This window comes from Temnothorax curvispinosus, unplaced genomic scaffold, assembly GCF_003070985.1.
Source record: "Temnothorax curvispinosus isolate PA1 unplaced genomic scaffold, ASM307098v1 QBEX01003329.1, whole genome shotgun sequence".
Lineage (NCBI taxonomy): Eukaryota > Metazoa > Arthropoda > Insecta > Hymenoptera > Formicidae > Temnothorax > Temnothorax curvispinosus.
This window is the reverse complement of record NW_020213109.1, coordinates 348355-366526: the sequence shown is the minus strand read 5'-3', so window position 1 is coordinate 366526 and position 18172 is coordinate 348355. Positions and strand designations below refer to the sequence as shown.

General features: G+C 40.0%; 1 protein-coding gene across 1 annotated transcript; it reads right to left on the bottom strand.

Annotated features, from left to right (window-relative positions):
• Positions 1-6: 6 nt before the first annotated feature.
• On the bottom strand, positions 7-17869 carry LOC112452381 (KICSTOR complex protein SZT2-like). The gene is made up of 25 exons (XM_025012557.1): positions 16919-17869; positions 16188-16505; positions 16020-16097; positions 15552-15945; positions 15237-15457; positions 14685-15069; positions 14342-14591; positions 13484-14227; positions 13212-13411; positions 12982-13145; positions 8483-8792; positions 8221-8409; positions 7480-8061; positions 6954-7330; positions 6780-6876; positions 5842-6678; positions 5370-5646; positions 3306-5269; positions 3131-3225; positions 2617-3049; positions 2167-2545; positions 1918-2083; positions 1616-1832; positions 414-1531; positions 7-334 (listed from the first exon to the last, which is right to left on the bottom strand). The coding sequence occupies exons 1-25, from the start codon at positions 16937-16939 to the stop codon at positions 203-205; spliced, it is 9948 nt and encodes a 3315-aa protein (XP_024868325.1). The 5' UTR covers positions 16940-17869; the 3' UTR covers positions 7-202.
• Positions 17870-18172: the final 303 nt, after the last annotated feature.

The window sequence follows — 18172 nt, the reverse complement described above, 5'->3', positions numbered from 1 at the left end:
TGAGAATTAATGTATGTAACATGAAAATATATATTTCATATTTACAAAGTTGTATAAGTGTAATAATCCATATTAGCAATCAGAGCACTGATTTTCGTGTTCAGGAGATAATTCGTTACATAACACTGCACATAACAATTTTTGTAAGTACGTCAAAATTTTCACGAGCAATATGCCATTGCATTGTACGTCCGGAATGTTATCACTGGCTGCAAAGGCCCATCCACAAGTGGAAGCAACAAGCGTCGACAAAACCTTCGACTAGGGCATAGACGTCTTCCATGTTAATCGGCACGTTAATCTCTGTGGACTTCCGATAAACGGCGCATAAATCCTAAAACAAATGTTAATTTTAATTTTTTTTGTGACGACTTTGTTTTACATTTCAAATCTCGCATTCGCGTTCTACTCACTCCTCTCGATGTGTGCATATCGATGGTCAACATCATGAACGCTTGAAGGAGAGTCGGATGCAGTATGAGATGATGAGTGATATTCCCGTCAGAGGTAATAAATTGCTTGTGGTGCTCTTGATATTTATTTTGCAACACCTTGGACAATGCTTGATACCACGAAACTGGCTGATTAACAAGAGGACCAAGTCTAGGGTCCAGGTTCACAAGGGGTTCGATGTGGGCTAACGAGCAGAGCTCCCTGAACTCGGTGTATGTCATCGAGGTTTTGTTCTCCAATAATTTGTCCCAAAGTAAATGCGTCCGACACTGCAATGCGCCGCGCTCCACCATGTTCGTTATATGCTGACGCGCAGCTTTCGCCTGGGCCATAATCATCTGTTGCATGAGCTGTTCGTGCGACGAGTAGTAGCCCAGATAATTCACCGATTCCTGGCGAATTTGCACTAAATGCGGCGACGATGACGACGACGCGTTTGAGACTGCACTTGGGATGTTGGAGTTTTGCGTTAGGGGGGAGTTTGGAACCGGTGGAGGCGTTGGCGCCGAACTGTTTTGAACATTATAGCTCGCTGTTTTAACATCGGCATCTTTAGCAGTCACATCGCACGAGAAATCGAGACTCTTCTCCTGCTGATCGGTACTTGATAGCTCCGTCCTGAAATTGCCTCTCACAAACGACGGTGTAGGCGAGACGGAACTGGATTCCACCGGGCTCTCCGTATACGAGCTGTTGGCGGGTTTTCCAACGCTGTACACGGTCCTAAATTTGCCTAGTTTGTTGTTCTCTACTTCCCTTTTTGGATATAATTCCCTCTTGCTTGTCAACATCAGATAATATTTCAAAGTGATTTCAGTCCTCTCGATTTGCGGTGACTGTTCCATGCGCGACACGATTAGCGCTACGTCGAAGTCGTCCGTGCACTTTGTATCGTGAGCGTCGCAATAACTGACTGAGGGAGTACTTTGCAATTTAATTAAGACATATTCATTATCATGAGATTCCTGGAGCTCGCCGGACATCACGAACACACGCATGCCGTACACTTTCTCGTGTGAAAGCAAATAGGAGTACAACGTACGTGCAGGTATCGCTATATCGCGTATTGTTATCACGTCTGAAACAACAATGTCAAATGTACACCATATTACGAAATAAACGAACGCGATCCGAACCACCGAGATGTGTTCTTGAAGCTTACCGCTGTATATTAGATTTCTGGCATAATTCGGCGCCTTGCTGTAATATTTGATGAAGTCATCCATAAAGTGAGTGAGGTGGTAACCTTGTTGCAAAGACCACAATCCAGTTCCAGCGATGTAAGAGTGAATACAACGCAAGTGAAAATCATACGTGAACGAATGCAGATGCATGTTGATTTGAATCTTGTCGCAAACATCCACGAAGCTTAGTACAAACTGTAACAAATCCATTCGTAAACTCTCCCATACATATATAGTATATACACAATACGCATGCAAATGCAATTCGAATTTATCTTACTTGGTTCATCATACCGCTACTCGTCTTCGTTTGCAAGCGATTGCATTCAATAATATGTAACTTTACGCAGAAGAACGGCTGTGACAGGTGAACTTCGAACAACAAAATACCGCCCAGCATGGACTTCTTGAGATAGTAATACTGCTGCTGCGCGTGCTCCTCGTCCCTATAAAAAAAAAAACGCAATGCACATATAGAAATACGCATGTTTACTACATCAAAATCTAATAATGCAGAATTCGAACAAACGTTTTATGTGGTGACTCCACTTGGATCGGATTGAAGCCCAGAATCTGCAGATACTGTTTATATTCGGACAACATTGACTTGCAGAGCTCTTGATGCCATTTTATCATAATCGCGTTCGTAATCGCTTCCTGTTTCGACTGAGCTGCTTGAGACGATTCATTCACGTTGCCGTTCAAGCCGAAGTGAGACGGCTGCGGCGGTGTCAATGAATGATCCCTCGTAGCGGCAGACTGCAAACGCCAGGCCGGTAAAAAGAGGAGGGGTGTGTGGCAGAAGTGTATCAAACGAGAATGTTGCTTGAATGTGTTCAAAGCATTCAGCGATATCGGTATGTTGGACGTGCGGCTCTGCCACATTGCATACAACTTCTCCAGATCCTCTACAAAGATACATTCACGTTATGTTACAGTAATCATTGCGGTACACGCAAGTTTGGTGATCAACCGTTACCTTTGATCCTCTTGTCTCGATGCCGTAGATCCTGCAAGTCGTAGGCAGCCTTTACGATCGCATCCGTCGTGTTATGAGGATGCGGAGCGCTCGGTTTCGCATCGCGCATTGCCTGCCCGACCACTTGAAGCCACGAAAACGCGTTGTTCTTCATCGACGGCGCTCGGTTGCTCGATCGCGTCCAGTCTTTATCTTGATTTGAATGGCCAGGAAATTTCGCTAGACTTTCCATATCGTTGATTTGATAATATTGAGAACCGTGCTCTCTCTGCTGAGGTTCCCGAGTGAGCTTGTGATGAAATATACCCAACTTTTGCATAATTATGCTGGTAAATAGACTCGATCTAGAGGAAAGCCATGTACCTAAGCTTGTCGTTTGTTTGATCAATTTTTCGGATTTTTCCTTGGACCAGTTATACATATAAATGATTATCTAAAAATATAATATAAAATTTAAATATTCAATATGATTCGTGAATGTTTGATAACTATGTGCCACATAATGAACACTAACGTTGTCACTTAGTATTTCAGCTAACAATATCCTTTGTCTAGGCACAAAATTCGATTCTGATATCAGGGGATTAAATTTTTGCAATTGTTTTTGATCTGTAACATCAAATATAAAAGAATTAATAATGAGATAGATATGTGAGACTTAAGTTAACGATTTGTTAAACTTAACTGACCCTTAGGAGCAAGCAGTTCCGGATCTATTTCTTTACTCAAAGATGCCTTCCATTGATGAAAGTTTCTTGCGACTAAAATGCACTTGATGTAAGTAGTTTGCTCATCTTTATTAAATTCGTGCGGCACGTACACGGGTGAATTTGCGCTTTCTTGATCCGTATTTTCCGCTAACGATTGATCGGAACTGTTCCGGATGCTGTCAGACCACTTAGGTGCAGATCCAGCTTTATGCGAAACAACAAATTGATTTAGGAACGGTTGTCGATCTTGCAAAACGAAAACTTTACTGGACGTGTCTGGATCTTGACTACGTATGAGATTCTGCAATTCTCTCACGATCACGGGAATCGCATGTCTGTGGTGAATGATCACTTCGTGCTTTTTCACGGCAGGGACACCCATTTCTAGTGCAAACTGAAACCAGCGTGCCAGTGTAGTATGATAAATCTCATTCAATTTTCCTTTCTCGCCGAGCTCGTACTGATTAATCGTTAAATTGTCGGAAACTTGTGACGTCTTTACAGGTGTTTGGACTTCTTTGTTTTCCGTTGCAGTTTCTCCAACCGCTGAAGGATTAATAGCTGGCTCCGTCAAAGGAGTCGCTAGAAGATTATATTCCGTGACTAAGTCCCAGGTACCATGTTTGACCGCGGATGACAATTTCAGAATTAAGGATTCCAAGTTTACTCTGCCTTGCTTCCAGATTCGAAATTCGATCAACATCTGCGCGTTTGGTTTAGAATCACTTTTATGGTCGTAAACGTTGGTTGATACGATGCTCTCGAAATTCTCGACCCTTAACAACTTAGGAAAACTCGACTCGTTCGAACCATTCGGATACGCTGGGGGTTCTCCTTTGCCATCGGTGATCGCTAACGCGATACAAGCTATACCTTTGCTACCACTCGAGTGACTCTGGTTGTATAAGAAAATATCGGATTCGGATACTCTCTTTCTAGTACCATCTAACGGAGTGTAATCCTGAAAATGATAGTGAGCTCCGAGATCCGTATATTTTGGCATGTACAAGAATTGTAGTATATTTTGCCTCAAGTAATATCCTAAGGCATCCATATACCGTAAGCAGTGTGATTGCACCGATAGTTGCACTATACACTCGGGAGACTTGTATGGTTTTTGTATGAAGTGCACGTCCGCCGGTGTCAGCTTGCACATTGGATTACGTGCCAACATCACAGATAGTACTTCCAGTACCGCGTCATCGAGACGATTTTGCAATACCTGCACTAAATCTCGTTTGACTTCCGGACCAGCTTCCGATATCCCATGTACCATCAGGATAATCGAATCGCCAGTTCTATTCAAGATATCAGATTCTTTTTCGCCAAACGAGCGAACTCTAGGTCTTGTGTCGTTCGCTAGCGCATGATCGTTCACCAGGCCGGTGCTCTTAGCCTGCGATAAGGATGCTACGCTGTTGCTTCGCGAGACAACTAATTTCTCATCGCTCTCGGACAATTTATTCTGCAAAGGTTTAATATCGTTCGTCTGCTCGTGAAGCCGCAGGTAAAATACATTCTCGTTATTCTCTTGATATACGAACATATTATTTCGATTATTAACTGAGAGTCTGTTAAGTACGCCGTGCAACGCTTTGATCCCTCTCGATAACCCGGATCTTCCAGGCCCGGTCTTTAAGCGGGGATGTAAATTGAAGGGTTCTTCCCAAATGACAGGACATCTGAACATGCCTGGTGTAACATTTGAAGTTGAAGAATTGTGATTCTGAAAAGGATTTCCCAATTCACTGCCAGTTTCTCTCCAAGCATTATAATCTTCAGTGGATTCTGGTTCCAACAGTCGATCGCATATGCGAGTATCGTGAAGATTTTGCAAAAGTAAATATTGATTTACTCGCCGGCATATAGCTTTAATTTGAACAAGCAGCATTTTCTGTATTTGCGAATAACTATCCACTTCTGGCGAAGAAAGTTCCAAAAATCTATATAATAAAATCGTGATGTTACAAATTTTTTTCTTGCTTATTATACGTATGCAGCTGTTGCTGCACGAATAAAGCAACAAATTTTTTATTTACCAACCTGCAGTGAAAATAGACATTAACATGACTACCTTCAACACTCATAATTAGCCAGAAATTGGGTAAACTATCTCTGCGTTTATCAAGTTCTATCAACCACTGATAATCATCCTCGGAATTACTGCTATCGCCTTCATATCCGTCATCCGTCCCGTGTTTCCCTTCAGCTATACTTGATATCTCAGAATAATAACCTGGAGCATCTCCAGAATCTTGCCCGTTTATTTGAATTGTAGTAGCAGGAATTTCTTCTTGCTCCACATTTTCAATGCTTTCGTCTGTAATTAAATTTTAATAAATAAAAATCTCTAGAAAGATGAATATTGTTTGAAATATTTAGTATAATTTTAGTATAATTTCGGAATATCTAGTATAATTTTTTAAGGGATGGTATATTGTTAATGTCTTCTTAAAAAAGACATACTTTGTATTATAATTGTTTAATAAATTTCAAATAATATAAGATTATTTACCATCCTTTAATGGTTGTTCTTCTACGTCTATGTGTAATGTGTCTGGTTCTATATCAGGTACTATTATTTCCGGTTTCTTAACGAAGTAAAACAAATCGGCTTCTTGGCAAATGCAGTACTTGTCAATCTCAAGATGTTTCAATTCCTTCAAAAATTTGGGCGAGCTGCTTTCAGATGGGAAAACAAAATGTAAAGGTACTTTATCCATCGAGCAACTGGATCTGTCGGTGGATTCCGATACGTGCTGTGCTATAAACTTTAATGTGTCAGCATTCGGTGAAGGATGATCCAGAAGTGCCGTTGCGGTTTCGTCTCGTAATAGCCACTCAATCTCATCCCTTAAGCTGATTACCGCATGATGCTGAGGCAGTTGCGGCATTCTTTCCTGCATCGATTCAGTCTTCGCATTTGCACCCGGACTGCTACCGCTCGGCATGCTACCGAACGTCGAAGCGCTGCAGTAAGACGTCGTCCTCAATGCAGGATAACGTTCCAACGACACTTCCAACACTTCTTTTGGAAGGTTCAAACATATGATATCCAAAGTAACTTTCAGATCCTCCAAACTTAATTCAGTAAGATTTCTTTCCTTGCCGTCATTAATCCTTTGGACAATCTCGGTAAAGCAAGTAGGCATCAATTTAACAGGTATACTGGAAAGCTCGGAGCGGAAACGAATCGAAGAGCTCAAATGTAAGAAGAGCGGCTGATCTTTCATGTTCCACGTGTTTTCCTCATCAAAATCGCTGATAAGCGAATCTTTTGAGTTGGAATGGGACAGCTTCTCGTTGTTATGAAGATTTGTGACCGGCCATGTAATATTGACAGCTTGACTTACTGGCAAGCAATAATATATAAATGTATTTAATAGGTATTATATAATATAATCAAAATTTCTATCTTTGGGACATATAATGAAATATATTTTGATTATCTACCTTGGTTAGGAGAATCTGTTTTTGAAGCCGGCATTTCAGAGTGACATGTGAATTCATCTAACTCGTCATCGCTATCTGTTCTTTGTGATACCACTTCCTAAAAATAACATGATCTTTGTAAAATAACGAATTATCATTATTATAATAATACAAAGTATACACAAAGATGCGGACCATCTTTTCTGACATCCACGATGGTAAACAGTAATAAAATTCTGGATGCGCAGGTACAGGCCTAAATGCGACTGCCATAATCCTTTTAAATTTAGTTTTTATCAAACTATGTAATGGTTTAACATCGTTGCACGCGGAGATTTTTAATTGATTCAGTAGATCGCCTTCTGCCAACATGCTCAAATGTCTGCACACCGATCGTAAGTAATTTGTAATATTAATTTCTATCAGATTTTCTTCGCATTGTGCCACAGCAGCCTCCATATCTTCGTAGCTCAATGACTGTTGCAGTGCAAGTGACTTATAAACCGCGACCACGTAGCAATGACAATGTGCTAAGCTCAACAACTTGCAATGCTCCATCAAACTTCGTTGATCTACCACAGAAAAATCAATCTTGTTAAAAACATTTAATTGCTAACATCAATTTTAATAGCGTAGTAAGGAAATGTCAATGATTATTCTTTAAAATATTAATCTTTTTACATCATTAACGTTATTATCTCAAAAATATGTATTTGCCTACCGCTAGAAATATTGTCAGAATCTTCGCTCTTTGGTTCTGGAGATGAAGGCTTTGTGTTACTTTCCGATTTGAGACTGATGAAATCTTCGGAAATTTGCTCTCCGATCTTAAAAGTATGATCCTGATAGATATCTTTATTCTGAGGTGTTTGCAATTGACCGACCAGCGCATCAATTAATAATGCTAGCGAACAATCATACACGTATACAGGTATAACAAGACTGCCCTCATTGTCAACATTATCAAAATTATGGTCTACATTAGCTTTCGATGTGCTATTTGCAGTGGTAGATTGACTAGAAATTTTTGACTCTCTGCGTTCCAATGTCACAAAGTCAGGTACATTCTCTGCACACATTGTTGGAGACGATACCTTTTCGTTCATATCGAGATCGAAAATATCAGAATCGCAATTCTTTTCGGAATTGTTACTTGTGCAGTTATCACCTGTGTACATTATCAGGCGGACATCTTTTTCAGTTGCTGGTAATATTGTGATAATGACATGTGTCGTGCTAATTCCTTTGACAAAACACTTCCACCTCGGATAAATGTCTGACGTGTCATCTCTACAATTTTTCTCTAAAATAAACGTTATACAATATAGAATCATTTAAAAAAGCTGTGGAATATTATATCTTCGTAAAAAAATACAAAGAAATGCAAATAATAACGTGAAGTATTTATTAATTTCGTAGTATGATAATTAAAGAGTCTAATATACATATATATCTATAGTACCTTTTTGTATAAAGAAAGGTAACGGTGGAATATTCTCGCGTGGTCTGTTAAGAAGCATTTTAGTGAACCTTTGTGATTCTGCTGACGTAAGCAGTAGTTCTTTATTGTGCAATTGTTTCATATGTTCCAAGAAGTTTCCCATAAAAATCCTATTTGCACTATCCCTATCTTCATCGATATGTACGGAATCTAATAAAATAAGATCAATTACTTATTTTTGTATCCTTTTTCTATTCATTGTTAAAAAAAATAAGTCCCTAACCATCGGCGAACATCGAGAACAAGAGTTCCGCCTGCTGACATTTTGATAAAATGCTCAGAGTATCAAACGAGAAGTACATGGAATGTATCCTCTCGTCGATGATCGGCGTCGGTTCGAAGGGCTCGGTTGGGTTTGGACATTCTGAGATACGATCCGTAGACGTGCCCACAGCACCGTGATATTTAACTCCTTGGTGTGCTTGTCCGAACACAATCTCGGTATCTTTTTCCGCCGGTGTTACTTGGCACAAGAGGCTCAAGTATTCTAAGGTCAATAGAGCGTTAATACATTCCTCGTCTATTCGGGCAATCTAATAGGACAAAAGTGATAGTACATAGGATTTACAAAAACAATTTTAATAATTACATGCGATATAAATACAAATAAACTTGTGTGTATAAATAAACATTCTGAAAAACTTTTGTGCTGGATGTATAATAGTTATTACACATTATTAACACTTCTTTCCCCTTCCCCCACTCTCTCTCTCTCTCTCTCTCTCTCTCTCTCTTTCTCTCTCTACATATATATAATAACAAAATATATATTTATATTTATATATTTATAAAGGAATATAGGAAGTATGAATATAAGAGGAGAAAGGATGGCATGATAACTATAATATTTTTTACACCCGTCTTAAAACCTAGTGCAAATTAAAAATATAAAACTCATCATAATAATTTTTGGATCTTAAATTTATCGAGCACACATACTTAAGTATTAACAATCAAGTACAATTACACGAGAAACAAAATTCGTGAACTAATTATAATCCATCTGCCAACAGCACTCAGTCGCTCAGCGATTAACAGATAATCATATTGAAGTTCGCGTAGATAAGTATCCTCAAGCAGGTGACCAGGTCGCAATTGCACAGGATCAAATGTCGATTCCGACGATCACGGGGGATCAGGAATAAGTTGGAGGAGTTGAATCTCACTTTAATACAAAGCGCAGAGACCACTTCTCCACTTGAACCGTGACACCCGCTATCCACCAACGCATCTCGGGGATGATCGATTTTGGGGCGTGAAAGATTTCACCAGGAGAAACAACACTTTGGGCTACGACTGCGAGACGACGTCAAGCCGCGCAACCCTGAGCTGGAAGAGTTAGATCTGACAAGTTATCAAGACCTACTGGTCGCTCACTGCCTAGATCCTCACTTCCAACTGAGAGTCACGCGAATACGAGGATTTCGAAGAGAACACGAAGAGCGGAGGCGGACGACGATAGAAGATGCGATTCGCGTGCCTATCCCAGAGGCGGTCGACTATGTTCTCTGGTCTTAATCTCGTGCGGAGTCACCTGATGATAACGAGACAAAGACTTTATTCCCGCGAGGTTCTTCGCGGGCGCACAGGCAAGCGGAAATCCAGTCGGGTCATCTTCTCGGGAGAGGACTACATAAATTCGTCATCGAACCTGGACGATCGAGCCCGTGGGCTCAAGGACGACGTCGCGCGAAGACCATGCTACGACTTGGCCGCATGACGGAAACCATGATCACTTCTAATCTGCGCGCGAAACGTGATAAAAAAAAGAGTCGTCACTTGGGATTCGGTGATAAGAGACTTCGGGAGCACGTAGAGTATTATGCAGAGGTAACCGGACAGTGTGCGGCGTTGTAAAATTGCACGAAAAAGATAATCCGATCACTAGTGAGCGCAGGGCGCGTATTGGGCCCTATATATACCTGAGCCGACTGATAGGAAAACCTCGTTCCGAGGACCCTCATCGATATCGAAGCCACACCCCGATAACGATAACGACATGTAGCGATAGACACTTTTACGTTCCCCATTCTCCATTTCACAGGCCGTTCTCGGTTTCACGGGCCGGAAACGCGAGCCAAAAATGAGACTTTGCGCCTTTCGAGATTACAAAGCGCTTCTCCTCGTCGCGCACCTTCCTGAGAGACGCATGTGAAAAAAGTCCAGGCGTAATAATAGGGTGATCATCGTATTCGAGTTTCATTCTCCTTTCAACAGGAGAGACGATATGAATTGAAGATAGAAAAAAGAAAATTATGTAGAGGAATTACACTTGCCTAAGCGGATGCGTCCTTGTGTGAAACGCGCTTAGATAAATGTTTGCGTTATTCGTGATGTGACGATAACGACTTCTGATGACTGACACTGTTCCACCGTTAGCTTCGACTTCCAGTTCCGATGGGGAAAGATAATCGGAAAAGGCCTATCCACGCGCGAGGTCCTTTCCCGTACACGATTATCGGGCATGACCCTTAGATCCGTCGAAAAGATCTATGCGAGAACTTCGAAATTCAGAGAGCCGCGCCTTTTACGCAACGTTAAATTCAATTCGTAAAACGAGTGTTGGCGTTCATTTTAATTTCAATTCGACCCGATTAATTATAATGCGAACGTTAAAACGCACATAATTTGCAAAGTCAATGAATGTGCTGAGGACACATATTTACGCATTCTCGAGTTGGTTAACAAGTAAAGACTACGCTTTTTTTTTAAGAATTCTCTTGAAAGAATAAAATCATTAATCAACTAGATTATATTATTTATAAGAATAAAATATAATATAATGTATCAGTGTCGGCGTATTTTGAAGTTTGGTCTCCTGATTAGCAACGTTCTCCAGGTAACGAGTGAACCAGATAACAGTTATCTAGTTAACGTGAACTTATGCTAGAATTATATTCGTATTACACAAAAATATGTTACAAATTTCAATTATCGAGCACATTTATAAAAATAGTGATTTCCCGTTTCTCTGCTGAGCTTTATAAGAATTAAAATAATTAATCTATGGTAATTTCCAAAAGATTCAATAATATAAATTAATAAACCGTACTTTAAACAGCTGTTTCGTTATCTATCGATAACATTATTTATGTCAAAAATGCGCGCATTATTTAATTTTTAATAAATCTTAACGCTAAAAGTAGACGAATCGAGAAAAATTACTTAAAAAAATTACAAAAATTAATATAATTACATTAAAAAATTACAAAAATTGGCATAAAATGTTAAATCTCCCTTTTCTTTTGAATTCATGCGTGGAAAAAGTTGCAATCAAATCGTATTGCGACGATAGAAAGTATAAGTATCTTTATCCTTATCATCCTTCATCGTCAAATGACAGTGCATACATGGATTTTATAAGCATCTCTATCAGAATTGGAAGAAAGATAAGATTTAAGATAAAGCTACATTACATGCTATGCCATGAAGTTAAGATATTTACGCGAATCGCGTTCTATTACTGCACTGATTTCAGTTAAATTATTAATTTAATTTCTCTTTTATCTCTTTAGAGCCGTTTGTTTGATAATCATACGTGCATATTTCATCTGTTTTCAATAATCCACTTCTAATAGATATAAAAATTACACAATATTCTACATTTTTTGAGAAATAGTATGACCTGTAGTATAAACTATTCCGACTATTCGTATAGACGTTACGAAATGGAAACGAATGAACTAAGCAATCGTTAAGCAAATAAAAATTCTTTTAGACGCTTCTATTTTTGTAAAAGATAGGAATTAGGCAAGATAGGAGAGAGAGAGGGAGAAAGAGAGAGAGAGAGAACACGTTTCCGCCGAAACTTCGAGAACGCGGATGGGCGTATGGCGTATATGAAATACACATATGTCAAATATGTGCTATAAAACATGACAATTCAAGCTAGAAACGAAGTAGATTAAATAATCCGCTATCGCTGGGCGATATTTACTATTAGATAGATTCAGTGCCCAGCAAAATAAAGCACTTTAGACGACTGTACATCAGAATAATTTTTGTGTTACCACGCGCATTATCAAGTTAGTTCAAGATAAGAAGGATAGGAGTTAATGTCGGAAAGTGATCGTCGGTTTCAGAAACTCGTAAAATCAAGATAGAGTTACCGAGATATGTATTAATCAGTCATATTACCAATCATACGTGATATTTAATATGAATTTCAATAAGTGATTTTGAAGATTGCCAAATAGCTATTTTCCTGTTGCAACAGTCAAGTAAAACAAATATGCACGCTATCAGAATTTTCTTAGAATATTATTTACGATTGTGGATATCGTCAGAGATTACGTGATAACATGTAATTTTTTTTATCAATGATTAATATTGCAATTTTTAATATTTCCACCGCTATATAAATTACGTATATATATTGCACGTATATCGCCAGAAGTATCGAATAAAGATAGCTTATCATTCTCAAGACGTTCAAGGAATTAACCGCGTCTTATCAATTTAAGCAAGCTCATAGATGTGTTACCGTAGAACTTTATTGAAATGGATAGACTAGAAATCCTATATATATAGACATTTTTTATGACTGATTAACTTGTATCAAATGGATCATGAAGATATTATATACGTCTCTAATATCTACGTTCGGAAAGACATTAATAAGTATACTGATCGAATAAAACTATTATTTATTGATGACTCAACATACACACACACATACACACGCAAGACTGAAATTTTTATTAATGTCATGTCTGTACTTACTGCATCTGGTAATTGATGATACTGCAGAGGATGCATATACATAGCAATCGACTGTGTAGGCATTTGCACGTAGCCACATTGGGGTTCGACCCAAACCTCCGTGACAATTTGAAAATCGCTGTACCCTTCGGAATCTTCAGTCCATACTTCCGCCTCGGCGATACCTGACATGTAAAATCATCCGTTTGTTGTACAAATAATCCTCTTATTCGATCGATAAATATCGCTACCTTCTTCCGTGTCATCTTCGGTACCGCTGTCGCGTTCTAATGCTGCGTTCGGCACAACATGTGGTGGGAACAAAACGTACTGAATAATACACGGATAAGAATTCTCATCGTTCCCGAAGCCCTGCATTTGCACTTCTAACACCATGTTTGTGATGCCAGCTGCCGAATACGCGAAATTAAAGCCCTCTCCTAGACGTATTCTGCGAATAAAATAAATATCTTACTGCCCCATTCTTGTAATATCCGTAACATGCCAATGCGAATATATTTACTTCGTAATTGTAGAGAGTATTCTCGCAATCGCAGTAATATTTAATCTCGACAAAGTAATTCCCGGGATGGTCTGAACGAACGGCCGCTTCACGTGCCACAGCCAACGATTGTGGTATAAATATCTGGACAGGGTAGTTGTTAGACTACCACTTAGTAGTCCTAGTGCAACCCTGGTGCAGGTTGGCTGAGTTCCGTCAGGAAATACCACCATACTCAGATTGTTCGGTATACGCTCGTATCTTACGAGAATTCGCTCGAGCGATTTATGTATTATTGTGCAACACGGAATCTCACGTTGCTCCGTCGGTCTATTTGGCAATGTGAGCTTGGATAGTCTGTCAACGAGATCTACAACTACGTTGTGGCGGACGACACCTTCGGTGCCGCCGGCGAACGCTATATTGAGTACGACGCAGAGCGCTTTGCAATTAATGCGAATCAATGAGAATGACACCGGCGGCTTTTCCGCCTCTCTGTATATGAACTGGACGTACGTGTGATTCTCGACTAGCACAAAAGTCGCCCAATTTTTCAACATAGCATATAATACGGCCGCCGCTTGCCGGCTCTGAACGCACTGGAAACGACCGCTCTGATTCGCTTGGTGAAGATGTCTTGGCAACGGTCTGTCGTAGGCTAAAATTAACGTAATCCTTTGAGTGTGCATCCAACGCGCCCACTGAAGCGGATCCAGAGAGACAACCGGTTGCCATATCTGTCCAAACTGTGGGCAGGCGGCGTCACTATAAAATAATAATACATAGTTGTATTAAATTGTAATTTCTATTTATCTTGAATAAATGTGTCATAGCCATATCGTATTAATTGATATTGTTTATACAAGAAAATAAATGTACCTAAGTTGTACTGTACTTGGCGACGGATAAGACGACAAGTAAAACACAGGCATTCCGCTTCTGATGGTGTCTGGTACACTGTACCACGTCCATCCAGATCCCGGAAACCAGCTGAAGTGCGCTAACATATTGTCGCTTTCGGTTAATGATGTTAATGCTGTCCAGAAACGAGAGATGACACCTTGACGATAATGCGAGTTTAACGGTTTTTTCGATAGGCATGTAATGTCGTGTAAAAATTCATATGGCGCTGTAATAAAAGATAATTTTAGTTCAGGCTACGGATAGACGTGTTTATTATGTTACTCTCAACATCTGTAATAATTTATTATCTTTAATCTACCTTCTATGGTAATGGTATATTGTATCACGTTGGATAGAGATAATGATTTTGAAGACCATGGACACGTTACTAAATATTCCAAAAACACATTCGTTTTCCATAATAGCACAAAATTTATTTCAAGAATGTCGTCTCGTACATTGGCTCTTTTTATCAAGTATCCTTCTCTTAGACGACAGCACAGCAGACTGCTTAATGTACAAGTAACTTTGTCGTCGATCTGTTTTTTCTTCAAGAGTTGACCGCTTTTAGGTTCATGGAAGCAATTATTTTCAGTTCGCCAGCAATGACGACCCGATATATCGTTGTTCGATACGTCCCGATATAATTGCCAGCACAAAAAATGCTTATGATAAAGATTTATATCTGTTCCGTGTACAGGTATCTATAGATAAAATAGTTACATTGCAATCAATGTTGCTACAGGTATATTTAGATAAAATAGTTACATTGCAATCAATGTTGCTACAGGTATATTTAGATAAAATAGTTACATTGCAATCAATGTTGCTGCTAGTCAGGCGCAGCGGTATAGATTAGATGTCTACGTACCACGTATGAATTGAAGGACATATAACTACCGAGTGTAGCCGCGGAGATAAAATACAGCAGGTCTTGATATGGCACTAAACCGTCCGCGCAATGTGGATCGTATGCGCTGCCTACGCGTAAAAAACTACATGCGACCGTCGTTGCGCGTAGTTGCTGTATAATGGAATCCAACGTGTGAGCGTTCTTAATTCCGACGATACCATCCGTGACTATTACCATATCTGAAAAAATGTTCCTTTCTCTGTATTCTCCATAATACTATTGCATAGCATACATTAGATAATCGATTAAATATATCATAAATTGCGAACTCACGTGCACAGCTGTGCTCAGGTAAAAGTGTCAAAGCCAGCATCCCGTATCTCAACATATTTACAAAACTAGCTTCCGGCGAAACTATGGAGATATTACAATTATTTTTGTTCAAGCAGTTGCTACTTTCCTCAAAAAGCCTCCCTACCAAACGCTCGCTCTCTGCCCTTAAATTTTCTAACTGCTGATTAGCTATGGCTGTGACAGTCGCTACTCTCTCCTCTAACAGGTACAACTGTTTCTCTACGTATTGTGTGAGAGAATTCACGTTATCCGCAGTGATCAGCCATCCTTGTACTAGTACTTGTTGCGCCGGGCTTGTAAAGAACGGCGTATGAGCTATCACAGTCACATAAATTTCAGGCTGCATCACACGCCTGCTGCCTGGTATCGTAAACTACAAACATACGGTGAATTAAGAATCTTTCTATTTTACATGCATCTGCAACATATCGAGAAAATAATACTTACTGGTCTAGTTATACCTTCAAGACATCGTTTCGTCGCCAGATACACCTCATCAATGACAATCTCACCGCTTTGTACATCCTAAAGAGACATAAAATTTTATTTCTTGACTGACGCCGCTACAAAAATTAGAATATTTGACAACAAAAGTATTAATTTCATAATACTTACAACAGTGGCAAGCGACGGACTTAAATCTAAGCTAAAGACCATCCTATATTTGTGCGCCAGGAATACAATCGATGTCGTCGAAACAACTTTATAAAGGAATTGGTGGCTGGTATCTATAGACCATGCAACAGGCTCATCCTTCGGCAGCACCGATACTACTTCCAGCTCCGGTTCCTCCTTATTCTTTATATTCGGGCATTGTATACTTATCACAGAGTCCAAATGCTCCAGCAGCCATTGAGCTCTCACATTGCGAGAGATGGGAAAGCCCTTCTTCATTAACAGAAAGATAGTTTCTGCTTCTAGCACGGTTCTATCCTGTACAAAGGAAAACTACAGTTAACAAAAGCAGTAATTACTATAATAATTCTGTCGAATGTCACGCTTGTTTTCAGCATTCAGACTGCTTTGAACAACGGGATGAAAAACATTCCGTTAAAAATCGTAATTATCACATTTAATGTGATTAAAATTAAATTAATTATATTACTTGAAAATTGCCGTTAAAACCGTAAGATACATTTTAAAAACTTAAAAATATGCAAGATATGCTTCGTCAAAATTCCACATTGCTGTCATCGTGTCTGCGCTGACAGACATCATTTTTTTTTGTGTAAGTAATTTAATCTGACAGACATCAGTCGCAAGGAGAGGTTATGTCCGCCTGCGTCGTCGAAGAGCGGATCAGCGGATGCGAAAAAAATCGGTTGCGACTTGCGACGCGATCTTACCTCGCTCCTCGCGCTCGCCATGACGAATTTTCCGCCACGTTCTACCAGTCTATCATTATCAATAAAACCATCGAACTCGCCAGCAGGTCGTCAGCGCGTTGGATCGAAAATAAATCATCGCGACGCGCGTGCAGCGCGGGACGTTGCACCGTGCGACCGGGGCAAATAAACTGTGCGTCCGATCGGCCAAAGGTCACATTATCGCGTTTACCGCGACTTTTGCGTATGTCCGCGAAGCGATAAACATACTCCAACATAACCTCAAAGGCGAGCTGCCTGCCGTGCACGCGCCGCGCGATGACGTTTGACGTTTCGCGCCCGCGTGCGCCAGGCCAGGCGCCTGGAATGCACGCGAGCTGGGATCTGGAATTCTGGATCCACACGCGCGCGCGTGCGTGCACTGCACTTCGCGATATGCGTTCGAAGCCCTCGCCGAATTTCCAAATTGCGAGGAACTCCCCGCGTCCGAGCACTTTGAGCGCGATTCTGCACGTCGCGTTCGGATTGTCCGCAATTGGAAAATAAAAAGAATTAATCCTCTCGCGATTCCCAAGAATCTCAAGTGTTCCTCGCCGCGCGCGCGCGAGTTTCAGCTTTTAGCGCAAATAAAAGTGCGGTAAAAACGCGCCGATAAAAGTCGATGCGCGCGGAAAGCGATGAAAATTATGCGCCGCAAATACGAAGGAATTCTTGCGTTTCCAGATTAACGCTGATTGCGAGGAATGCGAGGAAGATTTTGTCCTGTGATATTTAGAAATGGCGCGTCTCGGTTCTCCTTATATATTCTCTCTCTTCCGCTTTTTCTTTTTAATTGGTAGATGATAAAGTAATTTTTAAGATCGGAGTTTATATCATGCGGCGGTAACCGAGTATAGGGGACACTTCAATTACCGATCGTGATAAAAATCGCAATGACGTTTCTTTACATACGTTCTCCGGGAACGATAACGATGCATATTATTATATAATTATTATAAACGATATGTCGTTTATAATTATGCGATTCTCTTGGAAATCAGACTGATCGACTCTATAGAATAAAAAAAAATATATTAATGAAGCTATACGCTAATTACATTTTCTAGTACGTACAATTCAAAAATTCGAAAAATAGAGTCGATCAGTTTGGCTTCTGAAAATCTCTCCTTTATGAGCTTGTATAATTATAAAGCCGTAATTATTGTAATCTTTCTCGGAATAATCAATCAGGCCACGACGTCACGCAACTACTTTGTAAAAATCATAATATTTACG